The 19,193-nt window shown below is 42.0% G+C and overlaps 1 protein-coding gene across 1 annotated transcript in view; it reads right to left on the reverse strand.

The window, feature by feature from the left end:
- The window catches only part of CNGB3 (cyclic nucleotide gated channel subunit beta 3), a 65,574-nt gene that overhangs the window by 19,166 nt on the left and 27,215 nt on the right, over nucleotides 1-19,193 (reverse strand). Inside the window, exons 4-10 of the mRNA XM_081206078.1 lie at nucleotides 10,634-10,785; nucleotides 7,649-7,855; nucleotides 6,714-6,922; nucleotides 4,059-4,109; nucleotides 2,763-2,849; nucleotides 811-875; nucleotides 45-167 (exon numbers count right to left, since the gene is read on the reverse strand). Coding sequence (XP_081062204.1) covers nucleotides 45-167; nucleotides 811-875; nucleotides 2,763-2,849; nucleotides 4,059-4,109; nucleotides 6,714-6,922; nucleotides 7,649-7,855; nucleotides 10,634-10,785 — 894 coding nt within the window. The remainder of the gene's footprint in view (nucleotides 1-44; nucleotides 168-810; nucleotides 876-2,762; nucleotides 2,850-4,058; nucleotides 4,110-6,713; nucleotides 6,923-7,648; nucleotides 7,856-10,633; nucleotides 10,786-19,193) is intronic.

Here is a 19,193-nt window from a genome sequence, read left to right on the forward strand (position 1 = left end):
GGTGGGCAGGCTGGGGAAACACCACGCATTGCAAAGGAACTTACATGTTTCCTTTGCCATCGTATACCCATTTAGTGCTGCCGAGTCCTTCGTAGGTTGAAGCCCAGTAATACAGGCATGCATTAAGATGCAAGATAAACAACAGGTACCCAGTAGTTCGAACGACCCTGTAAAAAACATAAACAACAGTTGATGTCATTCCTGTGGGACACACATTCCTGTGCCTGTTTTCCCTTTGGAGACCTGGGTTTTGATCAATAGCAATACTAATACCTGCTGTGACTTACAACTATGGCCAGTATTGACAGAGTGGAAAAATCAGCTGGTGCTCAACTCTCTTCCCCTTCTGCAATTGCCAAATGAATCACTGCCATTAATAACAGGTACAGGGGCCCTGGTAAAGTATGCTCCCCATAGGACCCTGCGGCTTGCTAATTCAATCAGCTAGAAATATTTATAGAAAGGTACAACTGTGTTCATGAAAGAGTGTTTGCTAGTTTTTGCTCACAAATGCAGGCACCATTGCATCACACCAGGAACCTGTGCCTTGGACATTAACATTTTCTGTTCATTTAGATCCTAGCCTTCCTCTAAGGCTTCAAGCAGTTAACAACACAGGCCTGCCCCCCAGCACCCTCACAGGACCCTGGTGAGTTATATGCCTGTGGAATACCCCCATTTTATGTCCCCATTTTACAGTCGGTTGTAAACAAAAACTGTGCCATCCAATGGCAGAGACAGGAAATGCTGAAATATGTCAACACTCTACAAATATGCCAACACTGATAATGGAGCATGTCTAGCACATACCTGTAAATGTATGCTTTTTCCATGATCGCCTCCAGTCGGTCATTGAATTCAAAGAACGTGAGATGCTGAATGCAAATCAAGAGAGGAAACACAACTGCATATGGTAACAATATAATCTCACATGGATTTTGCGACATACAACTGCCTGTTTCTGGCAATCTTAAAATTTTGGTTTAAAAATGATCATACTGCTAAACTAGCAAAAACCAGAAACAACTTGACATTTTAAATATCACTTTTTCCAGGAGCTTGGCTATGGAGGATACTTTTCCATTTAGCAGATCAGTGGTCTTGATGAATTATGATGACAGTGATATTTTACCTAGTCAACCGAAGTTTCTTTCTCATAGATAGAGTACATTCTTTTGGTGCTCCCCATTTATTATTTCCTTTCTTCTATATGGCTGGCTTTTTGAAAGAGAGGTGGCAGTCTGGATAATTACCTTTCTAGATTTTACAAATGAAGCAGGCTTGTTTAGATCATTAATTTGAAATTAATTTAGATAAACTGACACGGGAGCCAGAAAAAAAAAGAGAAGGATGTGTTTCTAGAAATGGCACCCATTGGAAGGAAACAGTAATTACCCTTCATCCAAGTTTTTCACACACTCAAAGGTTGGGCTTTTTAAAAACAGCATTTTGTAACAATTTAGTGACTCTACATTTTACAGATGTACAGGGCAATCTTATGCATGCTTGCTCAGAAGTTAGTCCTACTCTTCTCAGTGTGATTTACTCCCACACAAGGATTGCATGTTCAATGTGTGAACTACTAACTCCATCCAGTTATGCTCAGACTAGGGCAGAGGAAATCCAGGTTCAAAGCCCATTAGCTGTGAAGCTCAGTGGGTGACCTTGAGCTGCTCACTATCTCCCAGCCTAATCAATGGTGCTGGGTTGCTACAAGGAGAAAATATCTGGTGGTGGTGGTGGTGAGATGGGACATATATGCTACTGCCTTGAGCTCCTTGGAAGAAAGGCAGGACACAAATGTGATTAATTCATGGAGTAACTGGATGGAGGAGTCTACAAATACACCTGGAATTGTATGAAGTACTATGTGTGCAAATAGATGCTGCAAGCCCACAGTTCCTGTAAGCTCTGCCTTCCACAACCTGGTACCTTCCAGATGTTTGGGATTACAACTCCCATCATTCCTGACCATTAGTCACCTTGGGTCAGAGCTGATGGGAGTTGTAGTCCAAAATATCAGGGGAACACAAGGTTGGGGAGGGCTGCTTTAGCTAAAAAACTGAAATCAGGTGCGACTGTGTATATGTTGCCTTCATCAGATAACGATGGTGATGGCTTTCTATGTTGCTCTTCGATATAAATATTCTCAGGGTGTCTCATACTATAAAAGCAATAGAAAATAGTAAAATAACAGTACACAGACTAACAATCAAGATTCTAAACAATATCAGGGAGAGTTGTGTTCCCCGTCTTTATTTCCCAAGCAAGAGACTGGCACCATTATCAACAATCTGAAGGAGGGATGGATCCACCATTAGTCTCATATAAACCAACAGTACAAGGATCCATTTTGTAGTGTTTATAGCTGGATTGAGTAGGTGGGCATCCACATCAGTCCCTCGCACGAATCTTTCTTGCTATGTTAAATGAAAATGTCTTAAATTACTCATTTGGTGGTAAATTAATATGGAAAGGCAAGTTCTGTTATCAGTGTTTGTTCATTTAATGCCTTTTGGGAACCTGGCTGACATATGGAACCACATGTTTTTCAGCTCAAAAACCACTTATTTAGAATTGGAATGACCCAATAAACTTCAAAACAACCAGTTTGTGTTGTGCAGCTGGAAGAAGTTTGATACCATCCTGTGCCGTGTATATTTGGAAATCTCCCCTGACCACTGTGGATGAGCAACAGTATGTATTTACCAGTAGGATTTCTGTCCCTGGACTGAGGGTAACAGTAGATAATCTCATCTTACCTTCACCACCTTGTTTGCTCTAAATATTGCATTAAATCCAAACACAACGTACAAGACGTCAAACGGTATTACAGAAAACACATCAAGCTGTTGAAGAAAAAAGTTCAGTTACAATATTAAATTAATTCTCATGTAGTTAAAAACTGTAATGGAATGCTCAGGTCCTATCTTTCTAGTACATGGAACACATTTTCTGTGTGCAGAAAATTGTTGTTACCTTCTTCTTTTCTCTGAACCACTTTGAGCACTCCAGAAAATGCATGCAGTATATAAATAAACTGAGCCCAGATGATGGTATTGTAAGGCTGGATTTACCCAATGGATCCCTAGTTTCTGACTGGATTCGTCATCTAGGTTATTGGTAAGAGATTGAACAAGGTGCTAAAATGAAATGTCCATCTTTGGGAGATTTCAAGAAAAGCTCAGAACTGCATATGTAGTCAAAAGCCGAATAAGTGGTATTAAAATATTGACAAAGATCAAGCAAAATGTTTTCTGTGAAGTCAGTATATCCCATTTCAGGGCACGTGTAGCAGGCCATATTGTGTTCTCGTCCACCTCACATTTCTTTGGTCCTTAGCAGAGAAATTTTGCCTTGAAATATTGTGAGTTTCAAATATCTAATCCAGATTTCAAGATGAGCATGGCTCATCTGAGCTAAGAAAGGATTCCTTCTCAACACCAAATCTCTCGAGGCTTCTTTCCACATTATAGTTTTCATTCACAAGAGCAGTCCCTTGTAATGAATTGAGTAACGTAGGAAGGGCTTCAAGTGCTGCTCAAATATGATAGATCGCCAACAGGTCCATCAGAAAGTAGGCAAACAATTAACCAAATATGGTGGCTGCAATAGGAGGTGGCTGCAATAGGAGAATCAGGAGCTGAATCTTTGATGCTCCATCAAAGGCAAACCTCTTATTTCTTTCATGCAAGGGTGAGAGGCCTCGGACTACAGTTCCCACCAGTCTTGGATATTGGTCATGATCATTGGGGCTGGTGGGTGTTTCAGTTCAGCAGTGTCCCAAGGGCCAAAGGTTCACCACCCTTTGGGATAGGACCATAGGTTGCGATGGAATCCATTATCTAATGGGATGGGACCGTAAGTTTTTGATCAGGTATCAATTTCAATTTCAGTTCCAACATCTGAAATGTACATCACTACTGATTTTCTGCCTGATTTCCACCTTGAAGACTACCTTGGTGGGGAGAGGGAAGCTGTAGGACAGTCATGTCCAAGTGGATATATAGTTTGAATAACTGTTTTGTTCCCTTAGCAAGCGTGCCTTATTTACTTACCCGAAATTTTAACGTACTCCGGTAGTATTTCTTCATTTCTACTTTATCTGACTATAATTAGAAACAGGAAAAACATGCAGTTAGGTAAAGCTCAGTACAAAAACAAAGAACCATTTCAGGATAGCATATGACTAAATTAGACATGATTAGCTGAAGTCCATTAGCACTTGTGGACTGAGGTTTCAAAGCACAAACCTTTGTTTTAGGCAAGTTTTCATGCATACATCCAAATTCGTATCCTTGGTCACCCAGCTAATGTGAGTTGTCACTAAGCTTTACTGAAAGCAATGAGACTTCAGTTAGGCACAGCCAACTCATTCAATTGATTTTGGATTTAGTTACAGCTAACTTTTAAAATTTAATGTATAGCCTCTGGAACTCAAGGCAGAATGTATCGGAGTCTCAAGCAATCTCTGACACAATCTTGTTTTGCTGAGCTTGAGCAAGGGGTCATACGCACTGACACCAAACCCTGGGATATTAAGTTGGATTGGGATTTGTATGTTTGTAGGGCGATAACATCTTTCCAAGGCACAGTTTTCTTTTTAGCAACTTTATTTGGGAATGAGCAAATGGCTTAGAAAATCTGGAAATCTAAGCAAACATGTAGATTAACAATTGGTTATTTATTTCAAATAAACAGTATGCATTAGGAAACAAGACTGAGAAGAAGCCTGTGCAGTTAGGTGGACACCCTTTGTGGAATATTTAGGGGTGATTAAAATTTCATGATTCTGCATGGGGAAAATCTCCAGCCTCTCTTTTGAAAATATTTAAAGGTATAGAGGGAGGATGGAGGGAGATATTGTTAGAATAAAAATCTCAGAACAGTTGGATTATGGGTTTGGGTTCATAGGCTCTAAAATACACACACACAAAGCTGGATGAATGTGCTCTCATTAGCATTAGAACTGTCAACAGTGCATATATTAAGAAAGATTAGATGTTTATTTTTAAATTACTGTCTGTGGGTAGGTGGACCTTGTTTGCACTTAGGAAATTGCCCTACATTGTGTCACACTATTGGCCTATCTAACCCACTATGGTCTACATTGATTGGCAGCAGCACTCCTGGGTTTCAGACAGGCTTTCTTCCCAACCCTACCTTGAGATTATTATTTATTATTTATTGACTTTATATACCGCCCTAGGTCTCAGTGTGTTTCACACAAAATTAAAATAAAAACAATTACCCAATAATGCCCCCCCCAAAAGAGCCACATATTAAAAGGGTATGGGATGTTGATCAGAACTCTACACCTGAACATTCTTCTGTACTTCATGTGAAGGAGGTTTCTTTATCCTTATTAGCGATGACAAAAACTTTGTGCTGGCCATGATTTTTCCCCTACCTGCCTTGCTCCACCTTCCATTCCTACAGGCATTATGTTTATGTACTGTTTAAGGAACTGAATAGAGTGGAAGGTTATGAGTCATGGGGTGGAGTGTGTGTGTGTGTGTGTGAATTCTTCAGTGTTTAGTTTGTTTTTTATATATTGGTTTATAGATTATGAATGCTGTAGTACTTTGTGAAACCTATAATATGCCTTTTGTTGAAATTGTGCTGTTTAGCTTATTTTTCTAGTTGCTTTGTTAATAGTGTTTCATTGATTGCATTTTGTTCATTGTTCATTATGATTTATGTCGTATTTGTGATGTTCTATTATGTTATTTAGGGACACGGGTGGTGCTGTGGGTTAAACCACAGAGCCTAGGGCTTGCTGATTGGAAGGTCGGCAGTTTGAATCCCCATGACAGGGTGAGCTCCCGTTGCTCGGTCCCAGCTCCTGCCAACCTAGCAGTTCGAAAGCACGTCAAAGTGCAAGTAGATAAATAGGTACCGCTCCAGCGGGAAGGTAAATGGCATTTCCGTGCACTGCTCTGGTTCGCCAGAAGCAGCTTAGTCATGCTGGCCACATGACCCAGAAGCTGTACGCTGGCTCCCTCGGCCAATAAAGCGAGATACGTGCTGCAACCCCAGAGTCGGTCACGACTGGACCTAATGGTCAGGGGTCCCTTTACCTTTACCTATTATGTTATTTATTGTTTGCAAGCCGCTTGGCGATTCAGTTGAATGAAAAGTGGCATAGAAATGTAATAAATCAAATCAAAGGAAAAAATGTCCTTGGCATACAAAATGGATAAAAGTTAATCCCTCTATTTTCCTTAATTCTTATCATACATACGGTACCTTTATGGTAACTAGATATCTCCCTATTCAGCTAGCTGAACTTCTTTTCCATAGTAAAAAGTGGAAAAGAATGATGCATCAAGAAAGCAGGAAAATTTGCATTTTTAAAAGTAGCTCTTAAACTCTGTATCATATAGATTTTAAAATCACCTGCTGCAACATATATATCTTTTTTATGTAAAAAAATGCACACTATTAAAGACTCATGTGTTCTACTGCACAGATGGGGAACTCATGGGCCTCCAGACATTGTTGCTAACTCACCTGTCATATCTAGTATGACATATGGCCAGGTATTATAGGAATAGTCACATTAATTTAAACTAGAGAGGCCCATGCTCATGGCTGACTGGGGACTTGAACATAGGTCCCTCTGGTCAAAATCCAACATTACCTGCTACACTACGGGGTCTACTTATTGGGTGGTTCTTCTGTGTCTTACCTCCCTGCCCACCTTTACTTACTATTATATCTCCACCTCTCACGAATTGTACTCGGGGTTGAAATATCAGCAGATCACAGACATAGCAGATATCACATAAGATGTCTATCACAATCCAGTATATCATGTTGCTTGGTGTCTGAAACGGGAATACCAATCGCAGTGGGATGAACCAGCAGTTCCAGTTATAAGCAACGGTAACCAAAAACAGCCATCCTATATAGCGACGATCTAGAAAAAAACAAAACACCCTTAAAATTACTCTTCCTGTTTTTGGAAGAGTATATATGAGAATACATCGCCTTCAATATATAAATAAAATGCCCAAGGATATATCAAGTTTAATTATAACTCAAAAACCCAACCACATCTTATGTGTTGGCTAAGCTGTTTACCAAACATTGACTGAGCAGGCCAGTTTCTTGTAGCCGGTCCTCAAATTAGTAGAGGGTCACAAGTTTCAGGTTAGCTAAAGGTGAGTCCAAGGCTGAAAAAATTGAGATGAACTGGGCTGGGCTTTTGGATTGTATTGGCAAGGCAGATTCTTAATTTCACCAGTGAATACAATAAGTGACTAGTGCCAACCCACCTACTTGTCTGTGTAACATAACAGTAGTACTTATGCAGGGTTACCATACATCTGGAATTTGCCGAACATGCATAGGATTGAAGTGAAATTTCCAGGCTGGGGTGAATATTGAAAAACTGGGAAAATGTCCAGGTTTTTGCCAACAGAACCAGGAAGTGTGTGTTTCAGTGTCACTCTTTGACCATGCTTTTAGGTGATTTCCCCTCAAAAAAGCTCAACAACTTCCGTGAGAGGATTTTTTACTTCTTAAAATATGGCAACCCTAACATATGTCAACAGAGGCCTTTATAATTAGTATGAGCTACCAGTAATTTTATCGTATTTACAGCTGCCAGCACCTCTTTCCTGTAAGAAGGCCTTCAGCTTACCTGTGTATGCATCTATACTTTCTGGTAGCTTCATTTTCCTCAAGTATTCTTTTATGGGCGGCCTCTTGAATTTGCAGCACAGCATATCACAGTAATGCTCCTCTGGTTTTGCTTCTTCTGGTTTCTTCTCCTCTTCTTTCTTCTCCTCTTTTTTCTCCTCTTTTTTCTCTTCTTTTGGCGGAGGGGGTGGCGCCGTCTTTTTGGGTGCTAGAGAAGTTTCCAAAGAGGCAGCATTGCACACAAGTTTCTCAAATGCACAAAGATATCTGAAGCTACAGAGAGTTATACACCAGAAAACCCTCCAACATTTCTCCGATGAAAATAGGGACGTCCCATTCCATGATGATAATTTTACTGTTTATACACCACACATCTTACTAGGTTTCCCCAGTCACTCTGGGCAGCTTCCAACATATATAAAAACATAATAAAGCATTAAACATTAAAAAAACTCTTCCCTATGCAGTCATACCTTGTGTTGTGTCTGCTTCATGTTGCATCTTTTTGCATTACGTCCCGCAGCAACCTGGAACTACTGGAATGGGTTACTTCCAGGTTTCGCCACTCGCGCATGCACAGAAATGCTAAATCACGCTTTGCACATGGGCAGAAGTGCTAAATCATGCCCGCGCCTGCGCAAACACAGCGCTTTGAGTTGTGGGCATTTCACATTACTGACGGGCCTCTGGAACAGATCCTATCTGTAACACGAGGTACCACTGTACAGAACTTCCCTTCAGATGGCTCAGGGGTAAGGGAGTTGGATAACTCCACATCCTCCAATATTTCACCAATGAAAATAGGGACATCCTAAGGAAAAGTGGGACATTCTGGGATCAAATCAGAAACTGGAACAGCTTCTCTGAATCAGGGACATCCCTGGAAAATAGGGACACTTGGAGGGTCTGCACTCTGTGAACAGCTGTCAACAAAATCCACTCTGCCTCAGGAACATGTTTGGCAGGGTGAGGATTAAAACTAATATTGTTATTAGTGTTAATATTTCCCTATACATCTCCCTACACCATGATGAAATGTGTCCTAGGTATGAAAGATGAAATGCATTTAAATGTATTTTTTTTTAATCATTTCCTTTCAGCAAGATGCATGATAACTATACATTAAGTCAGGGCTTCTTTTCAGCCAGAACTCACCAGAACTCAGTTCCGGCACCTCTCAAATGGGCGCCATTGGCATTATAAGAGAACAAGGGAAGCGTTCATGGTGAGTTCCAGTACCTCTTTTCCTAGGAAAAAAACTAGTACTGCATTCTGTACAGGGTTGACAGTTTGAATAAGACATGAGGCTAGAAAGTAGGATCCTTTCTGGAATTCATTCTTCAAATCAACGGCTTTGTGTTCGTTTATGGTAAAACCAGCTCTGGATATAAAAAAGTTACAAAACTTTCGGCACCTGATTGTTAATTGGGATGTGAAGAGTGTGCCAGACCTAATCACATGATTGGCTATTGTGTGCTGATTCAAAACATGTTGATGAAAATAAGCCAGCTCCCCCCGCCCCCGAACTGCCTCCCTGACCAGGAAAAGCATCAAATGAATTGGGCATTAAACTCATCATGTGAATTGTATGTGTCTAGGGTCCCCCTTAAGACCTTTGTCAAATGTGCAGAGGTCCAAGGGATGGAGTTGGTGGGGATGTTCTTATTGGGGGTGGGGCCAGGCCAGCAAGGTGGACTCCCTCCTGCTCTATTAACTTAATAAACACAAGGTATCTTAATTTCTGCTGTAGGTGTGCCTGAATGCAAGAGAGACAGAAATCCAGTGAGGCAGCATGATGCATGGCTGCTGCTTACTAGGAAGTAGAGGGGAAGGGGAAAGACAACGGGGAGATTCACACAGTGCAAGCGCACCAGTAGTACCATCTAGTGCACCTGCTGGCACATTTGCACTGTGCTAACCTTGCTGTTGCTCCACCACATGGTCTGCTACTGGCAAAATCTAGGAAAGAAAAGTGTGTGTAAGGGTACTGTTGCAGGACCAAAAAGCTGAAATATTGATATTTCATCTCTCTGATTTCTACTTTTCTTGGGAAGCATAAGGAAATAGATAAGCTGCTGTTAACTTATTCACCCCAGTGCATTTGTCCAGTTTATTGCATTCAGCTTAAGAGCAGACAGCAATCTCAATGAACTGCAGGATGTGCCAACTATACACTTCCTTCTGTCTATTGTGCATAGTAAGGAATACAGATTTCTTCTGACAGTTGTTAAATACAGTGGTTAATTGATTTCAGGTGAGATGCATATCCTGCTGTGGCTTAGTGTATTACAGTCAATGTCAGTATCTCTTAAAAATAAAATTGCAAGATAATGTTTATGCCCCAAATGTTGTGTAATTTACTCACTCAGCAAACTCCAGTTTTTTATTTCTTTTTATTTCTTCCTGGAGTTGCAAAAACAGAGCAAGTGTCAAGCACTGGGTAGTCTTCAAAACATGGGTTTCTGGACTTAATGTTTGGTTTCCTGGTTCACACACTGTCTAGGGCTGACCCATACAGCTTAGGAAGCATAAACCAGTGTAACGATTTGAATGACAGTGCCAGTTTATTACATTCAAGACTAATTCAAGCACATGTAGGTGTGGTGCAGGGCTTATCCAACTTTCCTTTTGCCCCATTTTGCTTTCCCATGGGGAAACACAATCTTTAACACTGAATCGGAACAAATGGCAATTGAGTTTTCTGCGGATTGCTGTTTGTTCCACGTTAGTGCTAAAGAGCAGGTTCTCCAGGGAAAAGTGATGGGCAAAGGAAAAACCACTCAGACCTGTGCCTTCTAGGCAAAGGACAAGTGGAAGTGTTGGTGAGGCTGCAATTTGTTTCCATGAATTTAGAGAGATAAAATCTTTATTTGAATCAGCCACAAGCCATAGCAAAGGAACCAAATACAATCAAATACAGATATAGGTAGATGGTTGACTATACAAAATACGTTCTGAGAGTTTACAACTATACAAATGAACTTACTTGCTGTTGGACTGGGCTCAGGAGAGGAGATGACTGGGTCACTCAGTTTTTCTTTATACGTGGCTGTCCTTTCTCGCATCTGCTTGATGATTTCTTGCAGCTGAGTTTGAGCATATTCATTTATGGGGGTTCCTGGTCGCTTATTCTCTGTCCTGTTTATGTGGGAAGAGAGAGAAGGAGAACAGTGCTTTGAAAAGTAAAAGCAGTTGAAGGCAAGTAATAATAAGACAGATGAACTTCACCCCAACTCAGCCTTGAGGAGTGGAGCCATTGTCTTGACCCACCAGTGGTCTGGTGGGTCAGGCATGCACAACATCCACGTATTGTGGCCTACCAGATGCTGGAAAATTCCAATCTTTGCAACTTTGGGGCCACATTAGATGTGATGGTGGGGGATATCATTTGCATGTTCATCCTGTTCACATGTAAGGCACAAATTGTGTGTTTAACACTTGATTGGAAGCTGCCCAGAGTGGCGGGGGGGGGGGCCTCAGGCAGATGGGCGGGGTAATAATAATAATAATAATAATAATAATAATTTCTCTGTGTGCCTTGCTTTTACAGTGGTACTTTGCTTTTACAGTGGTACTTAATTCATTCCGAAGGTCCGTTCTTAACCACTTAACCACTTTAGTGAATGGGGCCTGCTGCTGCCGTCGCACCACTGGTGCACGATTTTTGTTCTCATCCTGAGGCAAAGTTCGCAACCTGAGGTACTACTACCAGGTTAGCAGAATTTGTAACCTGAAGTGTTTGTAACCCGAAGTGTTTGTAACCCGAGGTACCACTGTAATAATAAAAGGAGCCCCTTCTAGCTATGATCAGACAGCCCCTCTCCTAAACTTTCACTGCTTTTCTCCCTTCCTGACTCTGTAACTAAACATTCAACAAGTGTACAAGTGTCTGCATTGCTATTCTGGAAAAGCTCGCCTACCACCTGAAATCATTAAGTGGAAACACAGAACACTGAGGATTTTGCAGCTGTTTGGTGGACTCTTTATGACATATATGAACAATTGTTCCCATTTGAGCATTGTCTCTGCCAAATATGACTTTATATGGAACTATTCATGACATCTACATATGCTTTTAATGTACACATAGCTTGCAAAGGCCAATCTGGCTTTGGGTCTTCAAGCCAATCATATGGTGACCTCTTTCCACCCCTGTCCAGCTGCCCCATTTTCTCCCTCCTGCTTATTTATTCTTCTCACCCCTTCTTCATGTGTCAGTGGAAGAGCTGGTAGTGTGCCATCAATGTTTTCATGTTGAGTGCTAAATGTTCATTTTGATTAATTTTTTTAAGCCAAACAAACAAGCACACCATCTTGCGTACCTGTGTGCACAATAAATGAACTGTATAAAACTACATGTGTAATCTATTTCACACAACTATTTCTACCTGTGTAGAGGCAGCTTGTACGTGTGTACAGTGTAATGTGTGAATGAGCGTTAAGTGAGATGGAAATGGAGGCAAGTACCTGGAGCAACTGAGAGAAGGCAAGGTAAAGGGATGAATTTGAATCCGTGAATGTGTAGCACAGAATTAAGATTGGTGTAATGCACAACTTTAATCTGCAAAGATAGTCAACAACTTGTACAACAGTCTTAGGACTCAGGAAACAATACTATGGAGTGGAGAGTTGATGTTTAGAGAGGGCCTCCCAGGGCAGAGTTAGAAGAACCCTGGTGGTCTTTGCAGTTAGAGAATCAGGGCCTCTACTGTATTTATTTCAGATTTATAGCATCGAAAAATCACGAAAAATCTTGCTTCCCAACCTACCCCACAATTCACTTAGACCCTTCTGTGTCCCCCACAATTGGCCTGATGTATAAAAGAGACAGGTTGGAGAGGAGGAAATCTGTGTGCTTGCGCGCGCGCGCACACACACACAGCCCTCTTTCACAAATAAACACATATGCTTAGTTTTTCCCATAGCTGAGAGCTGCTGGTTTGACAGTCCAGTTCTGACATTGCCATGATTGTTAGGGGTGTGTCTTGGATGAGGAGAAATACAACCCTTCTGTAAAAAACAAAACAAAAACCCAATCCTTTCTCTGTGAAACTGACTTCATAGTTATATGGAATATTCAGATTGACTAGATATATTAGATTTTGCTTAGCCTGCACTGAAGCTGCACCTCTTCCTAACCCCCATTCTCTAATGATGTGAGAGGAATTCCACTGGGGCAGCTGCAAAACAGGGCTGAGACTCAGCTGTGAAAGTCAGCCTGTGTTTAATTTAAATATTTGTAAAGCATGTTAATGTATTTTTAAGAGAAGACAGAAAATACACTTAATATGAAAATGGGTGGATCATAAACACATGATAGATTGGCTTTAGTTTGGATGAGTAACTAAATATTTAGAATAGAAAATCTCAAGGGTCCACAGAACTAAACTCAAAAGCAGGGAAAGAGTTTGAGTGATCAACTGGGGGGGGGGGGGGAAAGTTATTCTGCAGTTTGAAATTCTTAGGAAAATATATACTTCCCTACCATAAATGTTGAAATAAAGGTGACTGTGTTCATTATTACATGAAAGCTATGGAAGGGCACTAAGCTTAGTCTTCTCTACCAGGTTGTCCTTCCCAGAGCTTATGCAGATAATTGTTTACCTGGCTGTTTCTCTATTCGCTTTTATGGGTCTTGTCTGAAAGGGAAAGATGCCCATAATCAGTGCTTTTTTTCTGAGGGTATGCAGGGGTAAGCATTCCCCTAAACATTTTGTGAATCCTTGTACTTTTGTCAATGTATTGTATTTATTTTTCCTGATTTGAACTATAAAATGGTGATTTTCATGAGTCAAAATGAGAGTACTCTTAAACATTTTTTAAGAAAAAAAGCACTGCCCATAACGCCTACAGAACGCACATCTTCCCACACACAAATTTCCAGAAGGGGAAAACATCCAACCTTCCTCTCTCTGTCCTACATCTTCAGAAGATGCAGAATAGATCTTGATCTTCTGCCACACTAACCACATAATCCAAACCCAAGATCTGCCTGGATGAGATAGTTTGGATTTGGTGGATCTTGGGCTTCCATGTCTGGTTACAGTTGCCCTCCCCCAGCTAAGCGGTTGCTCAGTCCAAAAAAGGAGCATTCTGGGGAGTAGCTGGGTAAGGCGGGATCTACAGGTATTACAAACCCCTTTCAGCTTGTTCGCATGACCCAGCAGAACCCAGATGCCAAAAAGGGTGGTATATAAGTCAAATTCCTGCTGAAGAGAGTTTGGAACAGGGGAAACTTCTGCTGGCTGTCCTGTTAGGGTTTTCAGTAGTCAGTGGGAAGCAGAATCAAAAAATTGCGATATTGCACTGTAGCAATGCCCTTCCCTGTGCCAGGTTTCTTCTGTAATGTTTACTCACAAGCAAGTTCTTCCCATCAAAGGTCCTTGCAACATTACTTAAAAGCATCCTTATAGCTTTTGTCTCTTTTACCGGTTCCTGTACTGTGTGATTGGGGGATTATTGATGAGTTTCCCCTTAACTAATCAGCTTGAAAGAAAAGAGTTTAATTACGGTTTTCTTTTCTCATTATTTTCCTTATCTTTCTTTTATATTGAAATAGCAGAACAACAAGCTGGCTTCTCTGCCCTTTGTGCCTTGGATGAGTCTGTGTGTACTTCCTAGCACGGTCTTACCAATGGCCGAGTCATGCGATTTGTCTGAAGCTCCTGCTCCTAAAAGATGCACTTATTAATTATATGGTTTAATTAAACAATTATATAAGACTAATGACTTAATTAACAAAGTTTAAATGGGAAACATTAACCTTTTGTACACATTTCTAGCCTGATCCAAAGGCACTGAGGTTGGCAGCCCAAACATTGCCATTTTTAGTTGGATGTGAACCCTATTAACATCTAATAGGACTTCCTTTAGGACTGCCAGCTGGGATGGTCCTGTTTGTTTGCTTTCAGGCCTGCTGCTGAGAAAACAAGGAGAAAAGCCATCCCTACCTAACTATTTCATCCCTTCAGCATTTCCATAGTATTCTGTACATTATAGGAGAAGTAACACCTAAAATAGGGACGCAGGTGGCGCTGTGGATTAAACCACAGAGCCTAGGACTTGCCGGTCAGAAGGCCGGTGGTTCGAATCCCTGTGACGGTGTGAGCTCCCATTGCTCGGTCCCTGCTCCTGCCAACCTAGCAGTTCGAAAGCACGTCAAAGTGAAAATAGATAAATAGGTACCACTCTGGTGAGAAGGTAAACGGCGTTTCCGTGTGCTGCTCTGGTTCACCAGAAGCGGCTTAGTCATGCTGGCCACATGACCCGGAAGCTGTACGCCGGCTCCCTCGGCCAATAAAGCGAGATGAGCGCTGCGACTCCAGAGTCGGCCACGACTGGACCTAATGGTCAGGGGTCCCTTTACCTTTACACCTTTAACACCTAAAATGGTAAGCTCTCCCTTTTGGATCCACTCCCTCCTAAACTTGCTCTAGAGACCAAATACCTGACCCCAGCCATGTACCAGAATTTTTTATTTCAAGAGCTGGCAATGCTGATTTTACTTCCAAATAAATGTGTGCCTTGCAATATGACATTCGGCAAATTTAATTTTTGTTTTGAATCCGCACGTTTCTAAGCACCTTCATTTATTCGAATAATCACTCTCTTGGTCCCTCAAATCACACTAATGGGCTCCGAAAACACAGTTGGGGACCAGCAGGCTTAGTAAGAACAGCCCCTCCTGACTCACATTTTGAGAACTGCGAGTCTAAAATGGTGTGTCCACTTCCCCCTGCCTTTTCTCAAAGTGAAGGAATCGTATTCTCGTTTAGGCAGTATATCATGATAGATTTTCTGGCTGTTGTTCAAGTGTAAACAAACATAATATTTTCTGTTGTGATTGCTGATTTGTAATAAATTGAGGCTATCCAATATTGAATGCCAAAGGGCCTTCTTAATGAGTCATAGATCAGGATGAGTGTATCCCAATAACATACATTTGTGTAATATTTTTTCTCTAATCCATAATCCTTCCAAAAGAAACGTGAGATTTCTGGGCTCAACCAGTTTTAGCTCGGGCGTGCAGTTCATAACATAAACTCTGTCACTATTTGGCAGAAAAGGTTTCTTAGTCTCGGCCAGGCCGGGGAAGGATGAGGATAATGTTATTCTATACATGTGTATAGTTACATCATCCCATGCTTATTGGGTTAGTGACCTCTATTCTCGCACTTCTGTGTCTTTCCATTGCCTATCCCTCCCTTCTTTTGTCATCTCCTAATCAGATGCAAGTGTTAGCATCTTCTGGCACTAAGCAAAATGATGTGCACCTTGCCTGGGGAGCAGCTCGTGAACAAAACTTGGAAATGCATGTTTACACTGCTGGGCCAGTTTCCAATGTTCTTGTATTAATTTACAAGGCTTTTGATGACTTAGGTCCAGGAACAGCTTAAGCACAGCCTGATCCCTTATATCTCTGCTTGATTACAGAAGTTTTTGGGGAAGTCTCTGTTAGTGATTATAAAGGAGGCTAAGCATTGTGCATCTTTCCTACACATGTCAGGCACCATGTCTTACTATATCCACTGAAGTAGACAATCCAAAAGCAGATGTATTAGAAGTTTCTTTTAATTATGTAGTGGCGAATCCAGGTTTCTGCTACAAGACTTCAACTTTGAACAGTCTGAGTTTGCAGGTTGAACCAGAGTGTGAACAAACTTTTCAAAGTAGGAAGAGGGGAGTACTTTGGAGAACAAATTAATGGGTTCCAGAACATGGTTCTAAATGGAGACACAGGATATAGAAACTGTATCAAATATGGCTGTGGGCAGTGCCTGCATGTAATACTATCTGGGGACACTGTGAATGCCACCTTGAGCTACATCATAGAACCAATGTGAGTACTCTCTGCATGCTTGTGCAATAAGGCCGGAAGTATTTGCACTAGGTTGGATCCAGATGGTAGTGAGACAAAAGGTGTGTTCAGGAATTTGCCTGAATGCTCAAAGTGTGGGTGATGAAAAGGGCACACATGCAAGCCCCAGCCCCAAGGTCTTCTTGTGTAGAGTCTCTGATCTTCCCTACATTACATGGGAAAGATATCTAGGGGACTTCTACTTATGTTCACTGAAACATGAGTAGACTTCTCTGCACAACCAGGGACCCCACTTTATCAGGGTCGTTAGTTGCACAGAGGGGTGTGGCGCGCTGCCTGTGGGGGCGTGGCACCCAGCTCGGGGGGGGGGCACCCACGATGGCACCCCACTGGGATCGCGCTGCCGGGTGTGGTGCACTCTCCCCCGCACTCCTCTTCCTCCGCCACTGCCCCCATGCACATTTAGAGCATGTGTGTGAACATGCCTATAGTTTGTTTGAATACAGGCCCAGAAAGTGGTGGTAGCATGTTCATTTTTCCTTCTCTCTCTCTTTTTGAAGCATCACAAAATTAATACGGTATCTTGAAACTTGTTTCATGCTCCAGCAGGTAGGCTGAATTTAGATGGATGTGACTTTCATTTTACCAGGCAATTCCTCTGAGCTATAATTAATGTAAGCACAGTGATTAATAGCATAATTAATTGCTGGTTTAGTAGCTCCGATTATGAGCCTAAACAACATCATAGATACTCTTGAGTGTAAGTAGATTGCAGGCATGCTAAAGCAGACTATACATCACCATTTAGGTCTTCACATTATTTCCAAGCCATTGTCTAAATCAATAGGAGTCTCCTAATAGAGGTCTGTACAACTCGTGACCACCAAGATGAATGCGGCGCATCAGCCACGTATTATGGTTGTCTTGCTCCCCTCTTTTTGGCAAACAGGTTGGTGGGAAACCCAGAAGGTTTATGAAGTTGCTGGTGGGCTACATCCTTCAAGCTCTGATCACAGATCATCCATTAACTCAAAGAGGTTAGAGACTAGGCTGGTGGTTGGATGAGCAAAGGTGCCAGACCAAGTCAGCAGTTTCATAGAACCAGGTGGAAGCCTATCAGTCCCTTGTGTCAGCTGATCCCTGCTATGCTAACAGCAGCACTACCACCTCTCATTCCTCTGTGGTGGTGATGCTACAGAGTAGCAGAGATGAGGTTAGGCGGTCCCTTCACTAGCAAGCTGAACAAGTAGAACAAGATGACTGGGTTCCATGGCTAGAGTTCCAGGTCTGAGCACCTGGTGCCTTGTGAAGAGAAGTACAGGCAGGATACGAGCATTATCCAAATATAGTATCAGGGAGTCATACATTCCTAAGACTTGGTCAGTTGCCCCAAACAGAAGCTTTAAATCTGAACAAATTGATTGTGGTATAAGGTAGCATCATAGCCCCTTTCATCAGATGCATGTACCATTAATATCTACAGAGAAGCAAACCCTTTCTTCCACACTGTTTTCTTGATCAAAACTGTCATTAAGCCAATACTGCTATTTACTACATAGCACATAAGAAGTAATAGAACTGGACATGGGTGACCATGAAACCAAGACACAGTTGATCAGGCATGGGGGCTTAATGTGACCCCCCCCAAAGCCTCTCTTGCAGGCCTTCAGGACTTTTCCAAAACCATACCCCTCATTAGCTCTGCCTCATCCTTACGTGTTTTTGCATACCTGCCAAGTGCCCTGAGAAAACAGGACATCCCGTTTTTTCACGTGAGATCACGGAAGCCATTTTGGGTGCTGCGATCTTGCATGCTCTCACACTGTGCTCCCCCCCCCGAAAAAGTGCTCTTTGGGGAGTGAGAGCGAGGTGTGGGTCATATGACTTCCTCGGGAGCATGTCCCAGGAGACACACGTCCCGTTTTGGGGTATGAAAAAGTCAGACAGTATGGTTTTTGCCGGACTAGGATGTGTTCTTCAACTCTGAGGCTTCTTGCGTGCCTGAGTGGAGTAAAGTGAAGGATGTATATGATTTGATTTAATCTTGTAGTAATTGCACAGAAATGCAGCATGTCTGCTATCAGTTCCATTGTTTACCTCTTTGACCTGCTTTTTGGAGGCTAGGGGGGAGAACCCACCTGTCTGCTTACCTTTGGGAATTTATACAAATACAAGATGGGTGACACCTGGCTTGAGAGCAGTACATGTGAAAAGGATCTAGGAGTCTTGGTTGACCACAAACTTGACATGAGCCAACAGTGTGACGCGGCAGCTAAAAAAGCCAATGCAATTCTGGGCTGCATCAATAGGAGTATAGCATCTAGATCAAGGGAAGTAATAGTGCCACTGTATTCTGCTCTGGTCAGACCTCACCTGGAGTACTGTGTCCAGTTCTGGGCACCACAATTCAAGAAGGACACTGACAAACTGGAACGTGTCCAGAGGAGGGCAACCAAAATGGTCAAAGGCCTGGAAACGATGCCTTATGAGGAACGGCTAAGGGAGCTGGGCATGTTTAGCCTGGAGAAGAGGAGGTTAAGGGGTGATATGATAGCCATGTTCAAATATATAAAAGGATGTCACATAGAGGAGGGAGAAAGGTTGTTTTCTGCTGCTCCAGAGAAGCGGACACGGAGCAATGGATTCAAACTACAAGAAAGAAGATTCCACCTAAACATTAGGAAGAACTTCCTGACAGTAAGAGCTGTTCGACAGTGGAATTTGCTGC

Source organism: Podarcis bocagei (assembly GCF_964188305.1).
Source record: "Podarcis bocagei genome assembly, chromosome: 8".
NCBI classification, from domain to species: domain Eukaryota; kingdom Metazoa; phylum Chordata; class Lepidosauria; order Squamata; family Lacertidae; genus Podarcis; species Podarcis bocagei.